This window comes from Hypomesus transpacificus, unplaced genomic scaffold, assembly GCF_021917145.1.
Source record: "Hypomesus transpacificus isolate Combined female unplaced genomic scaffold, fHypTra1 scaffold_273, whole genome shotgun sequence".
NCBI lineage: Eukaryota > Metazoa > Chordata > Actinopteri > Osmeriformes > Osmeridae > Hypomesus > Hypomesus transpacificus.
This window is the reverse complement of record NW_025813800.1, coordinates 60402-82634: the sequence shown is the minus strand read 5'-3', so window position 1 is coordinate 82634 and position 22233 is coordinate 60402. Positions and strand designations below refer to the sequence as shown.

The 22233-nt window shown below is 50.1% G+C and overlaps 1 protein-coding gene across 1 annotated transcript in view; it reads right to left on the bottom strand.

Annotated features, from left to right (window-relative positions):
• Positions 1-22233, bottom strand: part of sorcs2 (sortilin-related VPS10 domain containing receptor 2) — a 73787-nt gene that overhangs the window by 7208 nt on the left and 44346 nt on the right. Inside the window, exons 4-14 of the mRNA XM_047015114.1 lie at positions 19933-20097; positions 17864-17937; positions 16274-16338; positions 13736-13854; positions 12666-12755; positions 8420-8599; positions 6894-7040; positions 5653-5755; positions 4377-4453; positions 4146-4237; positions 2326-2433 (exon numbers count right to left, since the gene is read on the bottom strand). Coding sequence (XP_046871070.1) covers positions 2326-2433; positions 4146-4237; positions 4377-4453; positions 5653-5755; positions 6894-7040; positions 8420-8599; positions 12666-12755; positions 13736-13854; positions 16274-16338; positions 17864-17937; positions 19933-20097 — 1220 coding nt within the window. The remainder of the gene's footprint in view (positions 1-2325; positions 2434-4145; positions 4238-4376; positions 4454-5652; positions 5756-6893; positions 7041-8419; positions 8600-12665; positions 12756-13735; positions 13855-16273; positions 16339-17863; positions 17938-19932; positions 20098-22233) is intronic.

The following is a 22233-nucleotide window of genomic DNA, read 5'->3' as shown; positions in this document are numbered from 1 at the left end:
TGTCCGCTTGTTCTTGACATCAATAAATTGCTTCAGAGTAATTGTATCACTTAGGACAGTCTAATTCGGTTGGTCAGGATTCATGCGAGTGCTGAGTGCAGTTCCCACATGCCGCCAGTAGATGGCGATGTGCCCTCGAATGAAAACGGCGAGGAAAGGACAAACGTTCCCTCGCTCCTCGGAATCTCAGGATTGTCTGGGCCCATCTGTGGAAGACCGTTTTAGCAGCAGATTGGTGTGTTAACGCGTCGACAGACCTGACATATGTTGTTTTGTTCTTCAAGGAGTTGTTCAACTCCTAATAGGAGGAATGTGTGGATAACACATGTTGACTGATGCTACTGAAAAGAATGATGGACGGCACCCACTGGGAAACACACTGTTTTTGTCATTTTGTCATTTTGTCATCTGTAATGGACAGTACTGTACATTCACAATACTATCTCCTATGGGCTCAGTCCTTATGGCCTTTTAGTCTGTATCTCCCCCTCTCTCTCACCTCTACCTGTACGTGTCTCTCCCTCATCTCTCTCTCTCTCTCTCTCTCTCTCACCTCTACCTGTACGTTAATCACGTACGACCCATGACGACTTCATTGAACTGTGTCTGGTTCAGATCTTCCTCACTTTGTTCTTGTGAGTTCCTGAATGCCGTTTCTTGGCTCCAACTATTGGAATACTTTCACACATTTGGTGTAGGGACTGATAGGCTGAACTTGCTACCGTGCCATAATTGAGTGTCGCTTTGGATGAAAAAAAATACATAATGAAAATGTAAAACAATGTTGCCTGAGCGGATAATTCAAAAGACAAATACCTCCCCCTCACCTCTCTCTCACCTTCTCTCTCTCCCTCCCTTAACCATGTTAAACCCATGGTAGAAAGCCCCATTATGTCCGGTCACACAGATGACGATGTCCCATCATTACCAGTATGAGCAGTGTAACCTCCCTTGCCTGTCCTTGGTGCTAAGTGACTGTTCTAACTCGTCATGGAGATGTCCGGCTCTGTCCGGACATCCAACCTCTGGAGCTGTGAGAGGGGTGACATCCATGCGGGCCACCAGCTGTGCCCTGCTCGACTCCACCAATGCCATATCTCAGAGGAGGAACATGATGACTTGGGTGTCGAGGGGTGGTGTGTGTGTGTCGAGGGGGCGTGTGTGTTTCCGTGCGCCGCCTGAGAAAGACTGCGAGAAGATTTGTTGAGCTGCAGGCCACGCTTTGGATTTGATCCGATCCTCATTTTGGCCCATCCTCAGGCGTGAGATACAGTTCTTATCGACGGACATCGGGGGGCAGAGAGAGGTGACGACGCGGCCGGAGCCTCTTGATGGAAAGATTGAGCAAGGAATAGGGAGGGAGAAAGCGTGAGAGGGAGGAAGAGACAGAGAGCCAGAGAGAATGAAGGGGAAAGAAGGCTAGGAGGAGAGAGAAAGACACCAAACGGAAAGAGAACGAGAAAGAGGGAGAGAATTGAGAGCCATTGAGAGAGAGAAAGACAGAGCCTCGTTATTCCCTTATTCTCCCTCGGCGTGTGGGCCAATCAACCCCTCCGGATGGAGCAAGGCGCTGGAAAATCGCCGGCGAAAATAATTGCGAGAAGCACCGTTAAATTGGCTGGCCCTTCCTCTCCAGCAGCTGGAGGGGGTCTATGTGGGGAGCTAACCCCGGGGCTCCTTAAACCAACGTCTGGGCAGGTGGCTGGATCCCCTCCTGCTCACTAAGCTCCTTATCAAATAAAAAAGGTCCCAGGAAGTAGACCCTGCCCAGCAGGTTTACAGAGAGGGCCGAGCGGCAGGAGGTGCCAGGAAGTAGACCCAGCCCAGCAAGTTTACAGAGAGGGCTAAGCGGCCGGAGGTGCCAGGAAGTAGACCCAGCCCAGCAGGTTTACAGAGAGGGCTAAGCGGCCGGAGGTGCCAGGAAGTAGACCCAGCCCAGCAGGTTTACAGAGGGGGCTAAGCGGCCGGAGGTGCCAGGAAGTAGACCCAGCCCAGCAGGTTTACAGAGAGGGCTAAGCGGCCGGAGGTGCCAGGAAGTAGACCCAGCCCAGCAGGTTTACAGAGAGGGCTAAGCGGCCGGAGGTGCCAGGAAGTAGACCCAGCCCAGCACATCACAAAGTGATGTGATATCGGCAGAGCTGGCGAATAAATCTGTTGTTGTTGTGAGCTTGTCAGGGTTGGCCTGTGAAATTCACAGCAGTCGAGCTTCCTGAGTTTAAGAGGGAGCGTGTGAACGTGGAACACACATGTTCATACCAGGCCCTACCAAAGGGGATCGCAATCAAAGATGTTAAAACTGGAGAGCGCTTCTGAGCTCCGACTCACGTCATGACCAGCGTCTCGTCCCCTGGCTCGCTCAGTAGTCCGTCCACAAACACAGACGTGCTGGTGAAGTTATGGATGCTCCATGTTCGCCCCTCGTCAATACTGAACCTGGGGAGAAGAACAGATAAACACTCATGTATTTGTCTTCATAAGTGGGATATTGGCAGCCATTTTGTTTTTTTCATAAACCATCTTGGTTCCAAGACCAACACTATTTGGGGGATTTTCACCTCCCATCTTGACGCAGGCAAAAATGTATGAGTGCAAAGAAAATACACCCATGTTGTAGCTTTAACTTGAAAACAACTTGGACTGTGTTGACTGACATTATAAAGCAATGGTCGGACAGTTTAGCCCTTAGCCCAGACTTCCAACTTACTCAAAAGGTCAGGAAGAAAAGGGATATAACTGCCTAATATGTACAAAGCTAAGGTCTGTGCTAGCCTGTGTGTATCCTCCATGGCGGCAGCAGTCACCAGTTGCTAGCGTAGCTTTGTGTAAGCTGCGTTGTACCATGGAAAGCAATCAATATTGAATTGAGCAACATTGTAAAAGACTTGCAGGCTCTCCGACTGATGTGTTAACGAGACTCAGTGTGACTCGCTAATCACTGGAAGAGCAGGAAGGGCAGCTGACAGACTGGAGATATCCCGGCGCTAGCACCAGCCTGGCTAAGTGAGAATTAGCTATAGAGGATGCCTGTCTATGCTGCCACTCTAGGATTCTGTCTCTGTGGTACATACGATTTATTCTTTTCCACGTGCACACACACACACACATTGCACACACACCACACATCCTCTGGTTCTCCATGTCTTTCTTTCTCTAGTCCCCTTCTTTATCTGAAAAAAGAGACATTTCCCCTCACACTAATCAAATGGGAGAGTTTGATCATTTTCTAATAATTTCACAAGGCCAATGTCCTCTTTATCCCTCACTCCATATAACACATGCTAACAAAATGAAGGCTTGTGCACTGTGTACATAGCAGAACCATGGCATATACAGGCCTACGCATTTTATGCAAAGTCCCCCGTTTCCCAGGATGTTAGTTTTGCATTCCTAATTGCCTCGGGGGCCGAGGAGGGCGGACGTGAGGCTGAGAACACATCCACTTAGGGTTTTCGTTTTTGCAGGCGCCAGGAATGATCCACCATCATTCGAGCCAAGCCCAGGGTGTCAGGGGTGGTGGTGGCGGAGGGCGGGGGGCATGTATGGATGCTCCCCTCTGTCCGGGGCTGGCAGGGGAGTGGATTGGCTCTGATCGGAGTGTGGAAGAGCCCTTGTGTGCTGGCGGGTCTTGGGGACGTGGTGTCGGCCCAGCAGGGCTGCAGGCAGCTGATCTCTCCTAGTGAAGAGGAGCCCTTCACACCGCTGAGGGTGTGAAGGGCTCCTCAGCCAGTTAGACAGTCCCTCATTAGGAGCAGAGGCTTGATGACAGACAGGACGTTCACCTGTGTGTGGCGTCATGCAACGAGGGGGGGGTGGGTGGGGTGACATCAGCAGATTAAAGGGCGGTGATAAGAGTACCCCCGAGCGCTCCTTTTTCATCTTTTATTCCCCATTCGACCTACATCTGCCAAGGTCATTGTCGATGAGATCCCATCTCTTTCCCCCGAGAAGCCTCCCGCTATAAAAGCCGTGAGTGGAAGATGATTATGGCACGTGTGTTAATGAAACATTGACGCTATCTCACTACCCTTCACCTCCAATGAAAAGATCCCAAAGGCAGTGTGTTATCAGAATTCCATCACAGCCGGTCTGACTTAACGTCAGAGTGCCGAGGCATCGAGTAGTGACGGAGTCTCTCCAGTACTTACTTGAGGATCTTGAGGGGGATGGAGGTGTCCTTGATGGCTACGATGACCCCGCCATGGTCCAGATACAGAATATGGTGCTCCTCCTCAAACACCTTGACACGGGAAGAAAAGAAACGCACACAGGAAATGAGGTACCGCAAGGGGCGCTAAAGCATGGAAGCTATGCCTGTGGGAACATAATGAGAGGCCTCTAGACGGAGCTGGGGGGGGGGGGGGTATCGGTGATGTCACCTGTCTCCAGGTCTTGCCACAGTCCGACGTGATGTACATCTCCTCCTTGTACTCCACCAGCTGAGAGCCCAGGTTACCTGAGGGATGGAGAGGAGACAGAGGGTTGGAGAGGAGGGAGAGCGAGGGGTAGAGAGGAGGGAGAGAGAGGGGGATGGGTAGAGAGATAGAGGGGTAGACAAGGAAAGCGAGAAGGGAGAGAGGGATAAATCAACACACAGAGAATAAGCGAGGGGAAAGAGAATCAGACAGAAAACAAAACAGAGATCATGGAGAATACGAGAGAGCGACAGAGAGACAGAGAGACATAGAGACCGAGAGAGAGAGAGCAGAGCGCTCCAGTCCTGTAGCAGGCTGCAGTTAGGGAAGACAGGACTCTACAGGGGACCTGCGTGGCTTTACCCCCCTCCCTTACTACAGCGCCAAGTTGTCCACAAGAACACCCTCCTCTGACGGAGCCCCCCAAAAAATAGAGAGAATGTGGAAAAGAGGGGGCGTGGCCAGGAAGACTGGATCAAAGCCTCCTGTCTGGAGAAATCATAGGAGATGAAGGGTGGGTAATTTTCCTCTCGTTTTTGGACCAGCGGTATGGAGGGAAGATGGGAGCGAGGAGGGCCTGGCGGGGAGGCACACACACACACACCTGTGTGCTCGGTTCAGGACCTTTATTATAGTTGTCCCCCGAGGGTGCCCGCTCAAAAATGCCCCGGGTGTTGAATTAATAAAAGGGATGTTGAGTGAGTTCAGCGTGCAGCACTCTCCCTCAACCTTCACACACAGTAACCCTGACAGGCCAGCCATTATACTGCCTTTAGCTTTTTTTGTGTGTGGCAACAGAGCATGGAACTATCAAAACAACAGAGCTATCAAGAACAACGGGGCAGTGAGTTATCAAGAACAACAGAGCAGGGAGTTATCATGACAACAGAGCAGGGAGTTATCAAGACAACAGAGCAGGGAGTTATCAAGACAACAGAGCTATCAGGAACAACAGAGCAGGGAGTTATCAAGACAACAGAGCAGGGAGTTATCAAGACAACAGAGCTATCAGGAACAACAGAGCAGGGAGCTATCAAGACAACAGAGCTATCAGAAACAACAGAGCAGGGAGCTATCAAGACAACAGAGCTATCAGAAACAACAGAGCAGGGAGCTGTGTGACTGTGGTGCCTGGAAGATAATCCCCTCTCCCAGGCAGCAGCTAGTGTCTCCAGTCCAGAATGTGTAAGGTCTCAATGGTTGTGGTAACCATGGTGACGATGTTGGTTCTGAAACTCACCTGCGCCCATGATGAGTCCGGGGGCGGAGTCTTTGGTGTGGACGGTCCCGGACACGTAAGGGTTGTCCGCCCAGCGCAAGTGGAGGTGCAGGTGACAGTCAGGCTGAGGGGGGAAGTCACCTTGTGTTAGGGCTCATTAAAGGGATAGTTCACCCAGTTACCATTCATTATCTGGCATTAAAGGATAGTTTACCCAGTTTACATTTATTATCTGGCATTAAAAGGCATGGTTCACTAAAATCACGATTAATATCTGGCATTAAAAGACTAGTTCACCCAAAGCTTGTTTCAGTCTGCCATAAAATTAACGTTTCACCTGTCCTGAACCCTTCATGACAGAGATCCATGTTTGAGTGTCAATAGTGTGTGTTAATGCGGTTCACCTCACTTTCCATCCACGGTCAACCTCTAGTTTCAAACTACAGTCAACCGTGGTCAAATTGCCATCAGTGCAGCGTGGTAGAGCCTGTATTTGTTCTCGTGCAGATGCTATCACACAGCACCTGCATCCCATCAAATAGCTCTCGTCCGCTACTAGACAGTAAACAATAAATCAGGCGCGGCGGAGAAAATGCACGCTTCAAAGATTTTGTGACGCCATTAGGCTGCAGATTAAAGGCAGATACGCACATTAATCTAAGACACATAGCTTCATTTAGACATGGTTACAACCGCTAGCTGACGTTAGCTTGGTCATTACTCTCGTTGTGTGTTCCCTGACAGGAAGACAGGTTGTGTTTGGGGTTTGGAGCCGTCGGACGCTTTTATGCGCTGGTACCGCGAGACGTAAAGCTGTCGTCTCTGACCCGTCGCCCCCGACGACGTGACGAGCAGGGGGTGAGACGAACGAGGAAGCGTGTTGTCATGGAGGCTGAACCGACAGGTGGGCAGAGGCGGGGGGGGGGAATGCGAGCGGGCTGATTTGTGAAACCGGGGACGGCCATGTTGAAGATATATGTGCTTCTATAACTATATAATCTATGTGTGTGTGTGCGTCTTTCTTGTTCTGTGTGTTGAAGCATGGTGGTTCCTGAGTGAGAGTCCTCTGGAATGAGTGATGGCTATAATAACAGGACAGTGGGGAAATTCTTTGTCTGTGAAATCATCCAGCCTGTACATCTCTCATAGTGGTCAAGCTCAGGAGACAAAATGACCTCCCAGTACTTCAAAAAACATCCCCTTTTCGTAAACATGAGTGTGTGTGTGTGTATGTGTGTGTGTGTGGGGGGGGGGTCACTCACCAGTTTGCAGCTGACTGGTTTGCCGTTCATATCAGTGGTGGGCGGGGCCAAAGGCTCCCAGTCGCGGCCTTTGTTGTAGGTAATGAGGGTTGTCACTTTGCCCTCCACCTTCTGATTGGCCAGGAAAACCCCTCTGATCCCTCGCACCTTGAAATCAAACCGGAGAAAATTGAGAAAAAAAAGTCAAGTTAAAAAGAGGGAAGGATTGAAATGGCTTGGGGTATGAAATGAGTCGGTCCAGTTCCTTGTTGCAACAGAGGGAGCCCTTTCTCCCTCTTTCTCTCTCTCCATCAGTCTCTGCGATCAGAGTGCCCCCCGGAGCGAGGGAGAGGAGGAGAGGAAATGAGTTCTACAGTGACGGCCCCCAGCTGCACGGACCACTACCTCTCTCTCCTTCCACCAACTCTTTTGCGCTTCTCTTTCTTCCTTCCTCTTTTTCTCTCTGGCTGCCCCCCCCCCTCTCCTCGCCTCTCCCCCACCCTTTTCAAAACACGGCAGCGACGCGTGGGATGATGGATGGCCCTCCGGAGGAGAGACACAAAGTCAAAGCCGTAACGCCACCCCTGTTTTTCACATCAGGGGTTTGCACAGTATCAACACATTGACACGTTGCTTCAAAGTCTCTCGCAGTTCCACCCATTCTAGGAAGTACAACATCTGCCTTTGTAGGTAAAACGAGAACAAAGTACCTCAAGATGTCTCCCCAACTTCTGCCCGGTTTTATCTGACCGATAGGGGTTCTTTTTCTATTAAATGTGAATTTTTCCTTCATGTGTGACGGCATTAGCCTGTCGTTGTTATACTCATAAGTCTAGTCAGAATATGAGTCTGAGAACTCTCCGTTGGGCTGTGAATATGGGGCGTGTTTCAACCGAACTCGTAAAACAAATGCCTCTTCGCTCAATTGTATAGACCTACAACCAATCAGAGCAATGTAATATGTTGTTTGTTGGAAACAAATTCAACCCAAGCGCTCTTTGGTGACGTGGTTGATTACGTTACTGTTGATCATCTGTCCATCATCGTATAAAGCCCGCCCTGACAATTTAACAGCTTCTGTTCGGACTTAGTTTTTCCCCAACCAAGGTTCCCCAGACCCAACTTTCCGACCAAATTGTTTTGTGTGCGGGGCTAAGTTGGGCTGGCAGCCAGGCATATGAAGGGTTAAAAAAGAACGACTTGTTTGCCATGAAGACCAGTGGGTACCAGAGGAAGCCAGAGAATGTTCCGGAAGACTTGATAACTGTTACCTTGGCAATTACTGACCATGACATAACAAGTGGGTCCATGGAGATGAGGCCTTGTATATATAACTAGTGGGTGGGTTAATGCTGCTAGCATTCATACACTCAAGCTGTGAAAAAACATACAGTGAAATTGTACAGAATTTTACAAAAAAGCAATGAAATGAGAAAAACAATACACTAAGTCCTCTTGGCCTTGTCATTTATGCATGCATACACACCCACACACCTTGGCAATACTCCCCCCCCCCCATCTCCCCCTCCTCCCACACACACACGCACCTCCAGGATGTCGATGAGCGTGTTCTCCTCAGGCTGCCGGGCGCTGCGTACGTTCTCCAGGACGATGGAGTAGTACACCCCCTGGGGGTCTGACAGGTACAGGTTGTAGGTGTCCGTCTGGTACCACTCCTGCAGCGCCAGGAACACCTGGCTCTCGTCTGTGCTCACGATCTGGACGTCCTGGGGGGGGGGGGGGGGGGGGGGGGGTGGAGAAGGCGAGGAGAGAGGCAACAACTCAGAGAAGGGTCGTCTTCCTTTTTCAATCGACATCAAAAGTTCGAGAACAGAGAGACCGAGGAGAAGGACGACGAGAGAGAGAGAGACAGAGACAGAGGGAAGGAAAGAGGGAGAGAGAGAGAAATACGATGACAGAGAGAAAGGATGGAGCCAATCAACTGCTGTGACAGACCCTCTAAATCCGGGCTCCTAATATAAGCAGCAGGCAAAGATAAAAACTCCAGCTCTTCCCTCAAAAAACGATTCAGGTCAACACTGTTGTCACTCTGCCCCGGCTGTAGCCTGAGTTTGTCTTGCCATTTCAATGCAAATGAATTCATCAATCTCTGTAAGTAAGTGTGTGTGTCTCTGTGTGTGCGTGTCTCTGTGTGTGTGTATCTGTATGTCTCTTTGTGTGTGTGTCTGCGTGGGCACCTGTCTGTGTGTGCCTCTGTGTGTGTGTCTCTCTTTGTGTTGGTATCTGTCTGCGTGTGTGTCTGTGCCTCTGTGTGTGTTGTTTGTGCCTCTGTGTGTGTGCGTCTGTGCCTCTGTGTGTGTGTCTGTGCCTCTGTGTGTGTGTGTCTGTGCCTCTCTGTGTGTGTGTCTGTGCGTCTGTGTGTGTGCCTCTGCGTGTGTGTTTGTGCCTCTGTGTGTGTGTGTCTGTGCCTCTCTGTGTGTGTGTCTGTGCCTCTGTGTGTAGGGCTGTGCCTCTGTATGTGTGTGTGCCTCTGTGTGTGTGTGTGTGTGTGCCTCTGCGTGCGTGTGTACTGTGACTGAGCTACATCACGAGTCAGCGTTGTGTATAAAAGCCTCCCTGATTACATTAACATGGAGGGTTTCCGGAAAATAAGGACGTCAAGCCGAGTCGAGCGCAGCCTCGAACGACATCTCGGCGCTTTGACATCCCCCTCCCCTCCTCTCTGAACTCCATACGTCTCAATCACACTGGGATTTATGGGACGGCACAGGGGGGCTCCTGGGACTGGCCAATGGAGAGGCAGCGTACTTCCTCCTGAATGTCACCTACTGTGTGTCACAGCATCGAGTACACAACTGATGTCAGTATATGGGACCCATCCATCTTGACGGGAGTCCCTTAACCTTGGTGACTCAAGTTCATGTGATGGTTGAATCTAAAGATGAGCGTCGAAAACAGCTTTGGCCCAGCCGCCGCGGTGACGGATGGCGAAAGCGAAGGGCATCGGGAATAATCGCGTGTCTGCGTGCGCCGCGACTGTAGGCGAGTGTGCTCGTTTCGTTGGCGAGAGCACCTCACGTGCTCGGCTTAGTGCGCGCGTGTGTGTGTGTGTGTGTGCAGTGTAAACGTATGTGAGTCCCGTGGTGTGCTGGGAGCCTGAGGAGATGGCTGCTCGCCCGGGTGGATGTCTCCACGCAGGCTGGTGCAGGCAGGAGAGAGCTGTGTGTCTGCCTGTGTTAGAGCCAGATCCTGCCTGTGTTAGAGCCAGATCCTGCCTGTGTTAGAGCCAGATCCTGCCTGTGTTAGAGCCAGATCCTGCCTGTGCTACAGGGGTTCTGGGCTGGTGTCTGATATTGTACACAAACGCACTCTCGCATGCACATACACTCACATACACACATGTGCATTTACACACACACACACACACACACTAGGCCGAACGCACGTACACACAGGTGCATATAAACACACACACGGCCCCACTCACAAACACACGCACACACAAATAGACAGGCAGATGCTCACAAGTACGTCCTTAAACATCCTGCGGTCTGACACACACAAACACATTGTATACAAACACACACACATCGTATACACACACTCGCATATGTACTTTAGACTCTTCAGATACCGATGTGGCTTTTGAAGAAAAACTCCCTGAGTGAGGAACCAGCCCCAACACAGCTTAGCACACAGATCACACAAGGCGTCTGCAAACAGCATGTGTTTGAATGCTGCACCGTTGTGCACACAACGTTTCATCTTTAACCGGAATGGATTACAAAGTTAGACAGCTGGATGAAGCTTGGATATGCGTTCACTTAGGCAAACAAGCTGTACAATAAACTGAGGGATTCGGTGACAGGGGGAGGAGAGAGAGGGATGTCGTGCAGTTTGCTGTGTGCAGTACATCTACCGTTTCATCTACCCACAAAAGGCTGTCAAGTAATGACAGCTTTGAACGTAAAATAGACCATGTCAGAATGGGGGGAATCAATCGTGTTGACTGAGAGTGGTCTGGATTAGCACACAAAGTTTATCTAGAGTTTAGTCATGCGCTCGATTGAAACTACACATAAAAATCACATTGGGGAAAATCGTAACTCCAGCTGCATATCAAGTGTTTTTGAAGGCTGAATTTTTGGACGAGTTTCTTTTTCATCGCCGTCCCTTTGAGCATCACAAATGCAGTTTCCCCCCAAAGTGATGTTTGTTTATTTGAATATCTGTTTATTTGTTCATCCTCAGAGGGCTTCTACATAGAAAGGAAAACAAATTATTGATAATGATGTGTGGTTTCTTTTTTCTATTACTTGTTTTTGATCTGCGAAATGATTTCCCGGCGCGAAAAGGGAAAACGCTTGACAATTTCCACAGCGAAGCACGCAGGGGTGACTGGATGACAATAAAGGCTTTCAAAGCTGAATGAGGAAGGCTGTTGCAATTCTAGTTTGGGTGAGAGAGAGAAAGGCGAGAAAGCGAGAGACATGCAGAAAGACAGACAAGACACAGACAGAAAAAGAGAGATAGAGAAAAGTGGATAATGAGAGACAGAGAGCATGTAAGACACACAGAGAGAGAGAGAGAGAGAGAGAGAGAGAGAGAGAGACAGAGATAGAGACAGAGACAGAGACAGAGACAGAGACAGAGACAGAGAGAGAGAGAGAGACAGACAGACAGACAGACAGACAGAGATAAAGAAAGATGTGGCTGTGACAGCAAGAGAGAGGAAACAGAGAGATGACGTATGAGGAAAAACAAAACCGAAGAGGTGAGGGAGAAACTAGAAAACACCCCCCCCCCCCCCCCCAGCCTTTCCTGACCGGGTGAGAACGAGACGGTTCATGCCAAACTTGGGCGCATCCCTCTGAGGAGTAGCTGAGCTCTCCTGTGGCTTCTGCATTTTTCATCTCGCTCTTCAATTATTCACAGTGGAAAACAGGGGCAGGGACACACACACACACACACACTTTCTTTTTCTGTCACTTGATGTGTCTCTCTTTGTTTCCCTCCCCCTCTTCTCCGCTTACCCCTCCCTCCTCTCCTCCTTCTGACTTAAAAGCTCCATATTTGAACGTGTGACCCATCTGCTCATCCGACTGCTAAGAGGACATATGTGGGGAGGCAGAAAACTCGAGCCGTCTTTCCTAACAAAACACACACGCAGGCTTACACGCACACACATTTTCCACTACCTCTCACACACACACACACACACTTTCAGACTAATCCCCCATCTCCTTCCCTCTCTTCTCTTAGGGTGGCACTTAGAGACAGCCCCTGCCATATTGACCGGTGAAACCCTGTAGTAGGACAGGAAAGGGGGAGGGGGGGACTCAAATGTGTAACTCCATCCCTTTCACCTTCTCCTAAGAGTGCCGAGGGGCTAGAGTCATCGAATTTAAGCCCCTTTCAAAGTGGTTGAGCGGTAGAATGCAAGTAATTCTACACACCCTCTCGTAGGAAGGTGTGTGTGTGTGTCTCCAGTATGATGCATCTAAGTGTCAGTGATTGTGGTTCGGGGGTTTTCTCTCAAGTGAGATTGCCAAACAGACAAGTGCGCCCCCCTCTCTCTCCCTCCCTCAGCCTGATCGATCCTGTTCAATAACACTGCCTGTCATGCTCAAACTGTCCCCAGAGTCAAGACTGCTGACAGCAAAGGTTCCTACTCAAGTTTTCATCCCGTCAATCATCATTCAAACATTGTTCCTGTCTGCTAAGAGTCTATGTTGAATGGGACACCTCACCAAACTGTTGTGAGATGATAGGAACAAAGGGAGGTTCAATCGGACATTCTGTGATCCAGAGAGAGGATGTTAGGTTCTCTACCTTGGGCAGGGCGTACTTGGGGAACCTCATCTGGACAAACTCGTTCCTCCGGTATGAGACGTAGTGCTTGGTGCGGTTTCCCGTGGTCACCTAGGAGACAGAGAGGGCAGAGATACAAGTGATGTCACTGGTGACTGTGGGATGCTGGCGCACACTGTGAGACGCTGGTGTACAATATCACGGGGATGTCTGAAGACGAGTACTTGTTTTGGTGCGTCAACTCCACTTTCCTCTCTTTGGATGGAGAGAGATATAGAGAAAGAGAGAAGAAAAAGAAGAAGAAGAAGAGAACAGAAACAGACGGTGAATGTGTGAAGCAGAGAGAGGGAAAGAAAGGAAGAAGGAGAGAAAGAGACGGAGTCAGCATACTCTGACAACCCGACCCACTACAGGTGAAGTCACGGATTGCAATTCGCCATCTGTTATCCTCCGAGTCACAGACTCAGTCATTATTAGGAGAGAGACAGAGAGGGAGACGGGGAAAGAGAGAGAGAAAGAGAGAGAGACTGAGACGGAGAGACAGAAAGAAAGTGAGAAAGAGACAGAGAAAGGGAGAGCGAGAAAGAGAGAGAGAGGGTGGGGGGGGTGAAAGGTGTGGCGCTCAGCACAATCTCCAGTTCTGCTCACTCGGAGCGTTGGCGCGCGGGTCACAGCAGGGGTTTCTGGGTAAACACTGAATCACACCGCCTCGCACCACAACGGCTCAGCCAATCAGAAAGGACAGGTGCAGGCAGGACAGAACAGACCTATGATCGCCTGAAAGTAAGCGGGCTATGTGCTTGTAAATCTGTTCACCCTCCCTTCCTTCAGTCCCTCCTGTCTTGCCCTCTCTACCTCATCTTCCTCATTCCTTTTTCCCCCACCCTTCACATCCAACATGCCTCCTGCAGTGCATCATGGGAATTCTGCCAAGACGACAGAGTATTTGTGGGGCCCTTTCAGCTCGGGGCACGACCATGAAATAAAACAGACCCATCAGCAGAGAGCTCTTTGCAAAATGGCCTCTTCTTCCACCGGCAGGGGCTAATGAACGTGGGACCTGAACCCGGAGCGCCCCCGCGTCGCTTTACCTTGACAAAGATGTAGTCATCCTGGACGGAAAGGGAGCCGTGGTCGATCTTCCCCAGGAACTGAGCCGTCACCAGCTTGTCGGAGCAGTTCTGGATCAGACAGGTCACATACAGGTAGCCTGGGAGGAGGGGAGGGAGGGAGGAGAAGAACCTGTTATGTTCACGAGATGAATGGTGCTGATAACACAGTGTCAAGGACAGAACCGGACAAGAGAGAGAGACAGGGAGGGGGAGCGAGAGGGATGGAGTGAGGCGTGGAGACGACGTGTTGTGTGTGTGTGTGAGGGAGAGAGTGTGTGTTCGCGCGGAATAGACACAGAGGAACAGAGAGGAAGAAAGAGAGAGAGAGACAGAGACAGATACATAGTGAGTAAGGGGGAGAGAGAGGGGGAGAGAGAGGGAGAGAGAGAGGGGGAGAGAGCAGCAGGTGTCAGACAGACAGGGAGACATCTATTCATAATGTTTTATTCATCCATCCCAGCCTTCCCTTCAGCCTGGTAGGGGATTATCCCGAGACAGAGGTAGACTAGGGTGCCCGCCCGTCACAAGGCTAACACCTCCTCATATCGCATTTCACACGACTGCTGACTCAGCCTGCTCCGGAACTTCCCCACTAAGCCGGGTCGAGGTGGCGAGTCGGCCTCAGAGCCCCCAAAACCCCCCCTGCTGAACAGGTGATTCAAGGGTCCTCAGGTAGAACAGAGAGCCTCTCTAGGAGGAGAGGAGATCCGTGTTTACTCCACCCTGCGATCCTCCCGCTCCGGGCACACGGCCCTCTTTGGCGCCGTCGACAAATGGCCCGGTTAATTTATTGAAATGCCCGGACGTTTAATCAAAACAGCATACGGCTGCGAGAGTCATTAAAAAGCTATTAGATTGGCTAAGCGTTCCATTCCTGCTCGTGACACGAGCGCTTTCTCACGCGGCTCGCTCGCTCGCTCACACGCACCCCCTCCCCCCCCCCCCCGTTCTCCACCTGACCACCCTATGGCAAGGTGCTAAATCACCGGCGGGGACTTCCTGGGGAAGTGTGCCGGAGTGTTCCGGAGTGGAGAATAAACTCCGCCAAGGACGGAACAGACCAAAATGGACTTTTGGAGAGTGGGACTCATTTGGACTGCGAGTCGAGGTAATGCTGCAGATGCACCCATTTTCTTTTCTGTCTGCAAGACGAGCCAAGGAAGTGTGTGTGCGTGTGTGTTCGTGTGTGCCTGTCGGTGTCTATCTATTGGATGTGTGCAAGCCACCCCCAAGGGTGCCCACATTCATCTCCCTACTGGCACACACACACACCGATGCCCAGCGCCATGTTACACCTCGTTTCATCAATCAAATCTACCAGCTACCCCCCACAACCCTTGACACCTGTCCCCCTCACCACCCACCAATCCTGGGCATAGACCCCAGGCGAGACCCAGGCTTTTACAGGCCCAGGGCCACTGTTTCTTCAGAGCTCCACCATAGCACCCGGACTGTCCTCCCTCCACCCTCACTCCTGCCACCGCTTAACCTTGACAGGGGTGCGTGTGACAGGGGGGGAGGGGTGGAACAGCTTGGGCTGGCATGCCTGGTCGCCTTGGACCCCCTCACCCATCCGTCTGGGCGTGCATGCCGCCACGCAATCAAGAAAGGGAGCGGAGAGAGGGAGAGGAAGCTGTGGGTGGTGAAGGGGAAGGGAACCATGTGGTCCTGCCTAGCCCAGAGTACAGCTCTCGTGCCTGGGCATCTGGCCCGGACAGACAGCCTCTCTGGTTCACTGTGATCAACACAGCCAGGCTTGTTCTGGATGACAGGTTTCAGACGGCGGGCCGCGTGTTGGGCCGCAGTGTTCCCGTGGGGATCGTTCCTCCACTCTGGTATGGGAGGCGGGCTCCGGAACATTCTCCACAGGAAACGTTGGCAGCTTCATTTCCATATGCGGAGGTGTGCTGAAGAGAAGCCGAACAGTGAGCTCGTCTCCTACCCTCCCGCATGCCCTTCCTCCTGAGGGGGGGGCTGCTGTTTGTTGTTCTTTTGGTCTCTCTGTGATCTACATATGGTTGAGAAGGGGGTGTATGTTTGTCGTTCAACATTCACACAGTTTAAACGCACACGCACTGGTGTGACATACGTTGTGACACACACACACACACACGCCTCTCAAACACAAAAACACACACCTTCCACGACTGAGAGTCCTGGTGATATGGTAATCCAGTCTGACTGGGGAGGGGACGAGGGATGGCTGGTTGGCCAGGGAGCAAAAGGGGAGGCAGGGAGATGGGAGAGAGAGAGGGGAGGCAGGGAGAGGAGAGGCAGGGAGAGGAGAGGCAGGGAGAGGAGAGGCAGGGAGAGGAGAGGCAGGGAGAGGAGAGGCAGGGAGAGGAGAGGCAGGGAGAGGGGAGGCAGGGAGAGGAGAGGCAGGGAGAGGGGCTATGTTCATCTGTTGTTGGATGAGAAGATGATGAAGGGACGGAAAAGGGGTGGAATTGAGACGACGGAAGGAGGGAAGCATTGCTGCATGTGACCAACACACACTCAGACACACACACTCCATACCTCCACTTGTGTCTTGCATCTCCATGTGGACCAGGTCAGGATCGACGTCCACCCCAGAGACAGACCTGAAACACACACACACACACACACACATCAGACCCCTGTATCAGTCAAACACCTGAAACACAGCTTAACACAGCCTTTACAGACAGCAGTCTTTCTCTGTAGCCCCCCCCCCCCCCCCATTCTCTCTTTCCCATCTCCACCACTCAGGCCACAGCCTGCAGTATCCACAAAAACATGAGCCTGCCACTTTTTTCAACCCTCACCACCCCCCCCCCCCTCCCCACACACACACACACACATCTGTCCAAACCCTGGCCCTCTTTCTCTCTACCCCCCTCACCCCCTCACCCCCCACCTTAACCCTCACTCTCTCTCTACCCCCAGTCTGACCCTAACCCTCCTTTTCGCTCTTCTTCCCCGCCATACCACGGTCCTTCAGTGGAGTCGATCTGATTAGCAGTCCGTTTGGTGAAGTCTGGGAAACGTCCTTAGCTTCATGAAGACAGAGGCCACATATAAAACCTCCATTACTTTGCCAGTAAAGAGCCTTTACGAGCAATTAGCAAGCCGCAGAATGGAGGCATGGGAAAAGAAGGGAAGGGGTGGCTGAAGGAAAGGGATTAGGGTGAGAGAGAGAGAGAGAGAGAGAGAGAGAGAGAGAGAGAGCAGAGAGAGAGAGAGCAGAGAGAGAGAGCAGAGAGAGAGTTTTTGGGATCCTACACTGGCATTGAAAAGTGACCCAGGAAATAGGATCACTCCAAAAAAACCTACAACTCCACAAGGTTGCCATGAATCAAGTTGATAATTTTACAACCCAAAACAACATGTCTGGATGGACCACCGGCCACTGGTGCTTCTCATTGGCTCTTAAAAGTGAATCTGATTTATGGTGATTGGCTCCTTGACCTCCATGCAATTGGATAAGTTTGTACCAGACCTTAACAATGTCTAGTCTGGCTTTCATGACCACACTGAAACTTCCAGAACTTATCTTTGGAGGGGATCACCTTGTGTTAGTTAGTAAGTCCCATTTCATACTGGGATGAAATACAGCCATCAGAGGTCCTAAACACTGTGCTTGTCTCTTCAGATCCTGCCATATGATTATTACATTCCTGCTGTTACTTCTCACACACACACACACACACACACACACAGATCAGGAACTGCACATAACACAATTTGCCTTCTGCAAAGCAATATATGTGCATTTATTTCTGCCCGGTTTATGTGATGATTGAGTTTTACAACTGTCCCGAGGGTGGAGGTCTGGATAAGATAATCGGTTCAGTCAGATCAGATGTTAAGTACGTCGTAAGCCCCGAGGCACTTTGTTTAACTTCACGAGAGAGAAAGGACTTCAGCTCTGGCACTGGTCTAACAGTATGTGCAGTTCAGCCTGAGAGATGATATGTGTGCAGGACATACACGTATAAATCAAATAGTCCGTGACCAAGACCTCCTTCTTAAAAGGAGGAGATTTAATACTGGTTGTGGAGGGGGGGAGAGGAGAAGGGAAGGGGATGAGAAGAACAAAGGAGATTGTGTGTGCGTCTGAAAAGAAAACCTAGTCGAATCACTGACCAGAACACCCTGTCTTTGGTGACTCGCTCCTGTAGTAACGTCCACTTGCGGCCCAAATCGGTGGAGACGTAGAGCTGGAGGAAGAACAAACAGAGCTTTTACAAAGCGTTCACAAGGGAACGTGACACAACCTCGAAGGAGACAACATGGTCAACGCTTTCCTCAGCATCGAGGCATTAAACTGGGGGCTTTGGATTATATTTGAACCGATTGAAGACTATATTCGGGCACTGCTAGCGCTGTATGTAGCGTAGGTACAGTGGGTCAGCGTCAAGTGGAATACTGGTTCCAGAGTCATGTCACACCTGCAAGTTATTGGTGGTTTTATGAAATGCTAGCATACCTCAACACTGTAGTAAACTGGGAGTCCATGTTGGAATAATGTCCTGCCAGACCAAGCCAGTGAATTTCACGGTTCACTAGGCTCAAACTGACCTGGATACCTCTTCGTATGCCAGACCTGTGTATGTGCGTGTGTGAGTGTGCGAATGTGTACGTGCTTATTGGTGTGTGTGAGAACATGTGCATTGATCGCAGCCATAATGAAAATCTATTGATCTTCACGCGAGGTGCCTTGGACACACGCTATAGAAAGCAACTAAGGAATAAGAGGATGCTTGCACTGCGGAGCCTGCAGCACGTTCCCCTGCCCTGCACGCACGCACACACACACACACGCAAGCACATTCTGAGAAAAAAACAACAAAGTTTTGTCAGCGTCATTCTATATCGAGGGTTGTGATATTATTGGCTTCCTCCCGCCCACGTATTGAACATCCACACGTGACAAGTATGAGCTCAAGCAAATGACCGTATATTTCTAACAACGCTGTTAGAACGCTGCACTGTATTGTTTACTGTAGCTTGAAAACACACACACACCCACACCCTTTGCAGATGCGTCCAACACTAGCAATACCCACCCAGATCATTTGACTACAACCTAGACCAACCCAACCTGGAGCAGATAGTACATATAAATATTCTCGCCACAACCTTGGTGTTAGTCAGGAAATGCGAGTGGTCTAAAAATGTATTTCTTTCTTGTGAAAATGTATATATTAGACATTCACCCACAGAGATGGGGGCCTTTTCTGGTCTTTCTTGTGCTTAATGGTTTTTCGTTCTGTTAAATGACTTTCAAGGCTACTCTCTGTCCCACCGCCTGGAACAAATTAAAGCCTAATTGAATTTCTTGTTTAATTAATGATAAATTATTAACGCAGAAGAATTTTCAATATGATGGTACAAAGTCTGCCTACTTCCCTATAGTCGGTTCCATCTGGACAATTCGTCACAGAAAACAGATTCTACGTTTGGTAGCAAAAGTTGGTAGTATTTCATGGTGCTGAAGAGCAATAGGCTGCCTCCCACAAAAAAAGAAAAATTCAATCAGTGGACGAGTCAAGCTTGAATGTAAGTTCTTTCGAGAGATGTGTCTCATCCTACATATGTTCTTGAAGTCGACTTCAAACAAGGATTCTCTGTTAGAACTGTGCATTTGTAATATGTTTACAACAGCTTGTAAAGGCAGTGCTTTACCACCTACAGATCCGAGCCAGCACTGCTAAGGGCTCTGTGTTGCAGCACCAACCATGAATTAAATAGCTGAGTCATTACCATTCCTGTGCTGGAGGGTAAAGGATAGCAGAGCTTCAGAACGAGGGATGATGTGTCCATCACAATCTGGACTTGGGGGGAGCCAAGGCTAGTGTTGGCTTTGAGCAACACAACTCTGCTTGCTTGTTAAACAGACTGGGGTTTGAATCCATCTCACTGGCAGGATGATGTGTGTGTGACATGACGCTCGCTGGTTCCCTGTCAATGTGTGTACGAATCCTTTTTTGATGTTTTGTTTTTGATGCATTTTTTATTGTTTGCAGACATATTGTGCTGTGTATGGTGATCAGTTGGGGGTTGTAAAATGGGATGGGGGGGGGGTGGTGGCTTGAAACGAAACAAATTTAAATCACTGGTTTTAGAACAACAGTATACATGTAACAGGTACAGAACATGACGTTACTTTGTGACCTGGTTTGAGTCCCAGTTGGACCTTGCACTCTACCCACCGAGCCGTCCTTGCAGTAGGCCAGGACCTTGTCCTCCTCCTTGGGGTGGAAGAGAAGCGTGTCGGGGGTGAAGGACAGAGTCTGCCGCTGGAAAGAGGAGCCCTCGTCCGTACTCATGAAGAGCATCTGGTCCCTCTCGTTTATGGAGTTACTGACCAGGATCACCTAAGGAAGGGAGAGAGAGACAGAGAGAGAGACAGAGAGAGAGACAGAGAGACAGAGAGACAGAGAGACAGAGAGAGAGACAGAGAGACAGAGAGACAGAGAGACAGAGAGAGAGAGAGAGAGAGAGAGAGAGAGAGAGAGAGAGAGAGAGAGAGAGAGAGAGAGAGGCGGAGACAGGGAAAAAGAGAAAGAGAAAGAGAAAAAGAGAGGTTAATCATGCCCAGGTCATTGGGTGGTGTCCGACGATATGACGTATCATGTTAGCAGTTCTGTTTGTGGTTGATTGAGGACACATATGCACGGACATAACCTCCACACACACACACACCACATTCCAGGCTATATCTGGGGCCACCACACCATTTCATCACCCAAATGCAGCGCTCATTCTGAGGTGACACCGTATTGATTAGCTATTTTGAGTTTTATAGCTCATAAAGTGAGCACATTAAACTGTGGGTTAGTGGCCTTACAAGCTCACCAATCACACTTATGTCTCAAACAGACGGAGGCAAGATCCACCTATAGAATTGAGCCATGGTCAATATCCTCTTACAACATTGACCAATCAGTTCCGTCCTTAGGATGGGGAACAGTGACCAGTCCAGGGGTAGAGTGAGTGTATTCGAAATGCCCTGAAACTGTGTTAAATACATCGAAAGCTCCCCGTTTCACAGAGAACGTGACCAAACGACACCACGTTTCACGCAACGATTGGCATTCATGCTATTTCTCTCACCTGAAATTGCAGGCTTTATCGCACACACTCCCTTCCACTATTGCTACGCTGCTCACAGGCACAATTACACAGTGCTGACGCCCTCCGTACGGGGCTGGGACCTGATGTGTTTTCGAAACGTTGGTGTGCTTGTGACGGCCTCGGTGAGCCTGGTACAGGCGCCATAGGCGTGCACTCAATCACAACCAGGAGAGAGCATGTGTGTGAGAGAGAGACAGACAGACGGAGACGGAGACGGAGAGGGAGGAGAGAAAGAGAAAGAGAGAGCGAGAGAAAGAGAAAGAGAAAGAGCGAGAGAAAGAGCGAGAGAAAGAGCGAGAGAAAGAGCGAGAGAGAACGAGCGAAAAATATGTTCACAATGCTTGTTGGGAACGTAGGACATTCACTCTCTCTTTCCAACCCCCGAGAAGAGAAGAGGAGAAGGCAGTGTGTGGAGAAGGGATTGAGAGCAGGGGCTCAGTGGAGGAGATGCTGTAATGAGCAGCTCCTGACTGTTGGACTGTGGAGAGAGGGAGGGAGGGAGGGAGGGAGGGAGGGAGGGAGGGAGGGAGGGAGGGAGGGAGGGAGGGAGGGAGGGAGGGAGGGAGGGGAGGGAGGGAGGGAGGGAGGGAGGGAGGGAGGGAGGGAGGGAGAAGGAGGGTTAGGAGAGAATGTGTGATGATTTTTGTGTGCGTATAACAGGGAGCGGTGGTGTGTGTTTTCTTTTGTGTGTCTCTTCCTGCTAATGTGTTTTATTTCTGTGTGTGTGTATGTTCCTCCCTCCTGTGTGTCCTCCTTTATCATACTAGCCCAGCCATGCTCATTCATCTTATTTAAACCTCCCCTTTGACTCTACTCACTAAACCTCTGGCTGTTGGCTTCTAACCTCTCTTTCTCCCGTGTCCACACGCACACACACACACACACACACACACACACACACACACACACACACACACTCCCCCCTCCAGTTAAAATACCTCCAGTCTCACAACTCAAGCTTTTAAAATCGACCCAAAGTCCTAGTAAACAACTGAGCCGGACAGCTAACACTTAGCGTAACAAGATCCACCCTCCTCAAACTTAAAGACTGGATTAGCTTAACGGTAGGTTTAGCTTTGAAAAAGCAACTTGTGAGGTAACACAATTTACCTAGAAACCATGCTATCTTCCCAAAATAGACTTATCAAGCCACACTAACCTTATTGGATTAGAAACAGGCCCCCCGACAACAGTCTAAATTTGTTTTGTGGTTATACTGTAGGCCTATGCTGCCTGAGATAGAATTAGAAAAATCTTCTTCTACTACTTCTAGGTCCCAGGTGACGTTTACCCTTCTTGTGCTTCTTTCCTACCCTAGTGAATGTTTTGAGGTCAACACTGCTGGAGGAAAGAGTCCAAATCACTTCAGAATTCAG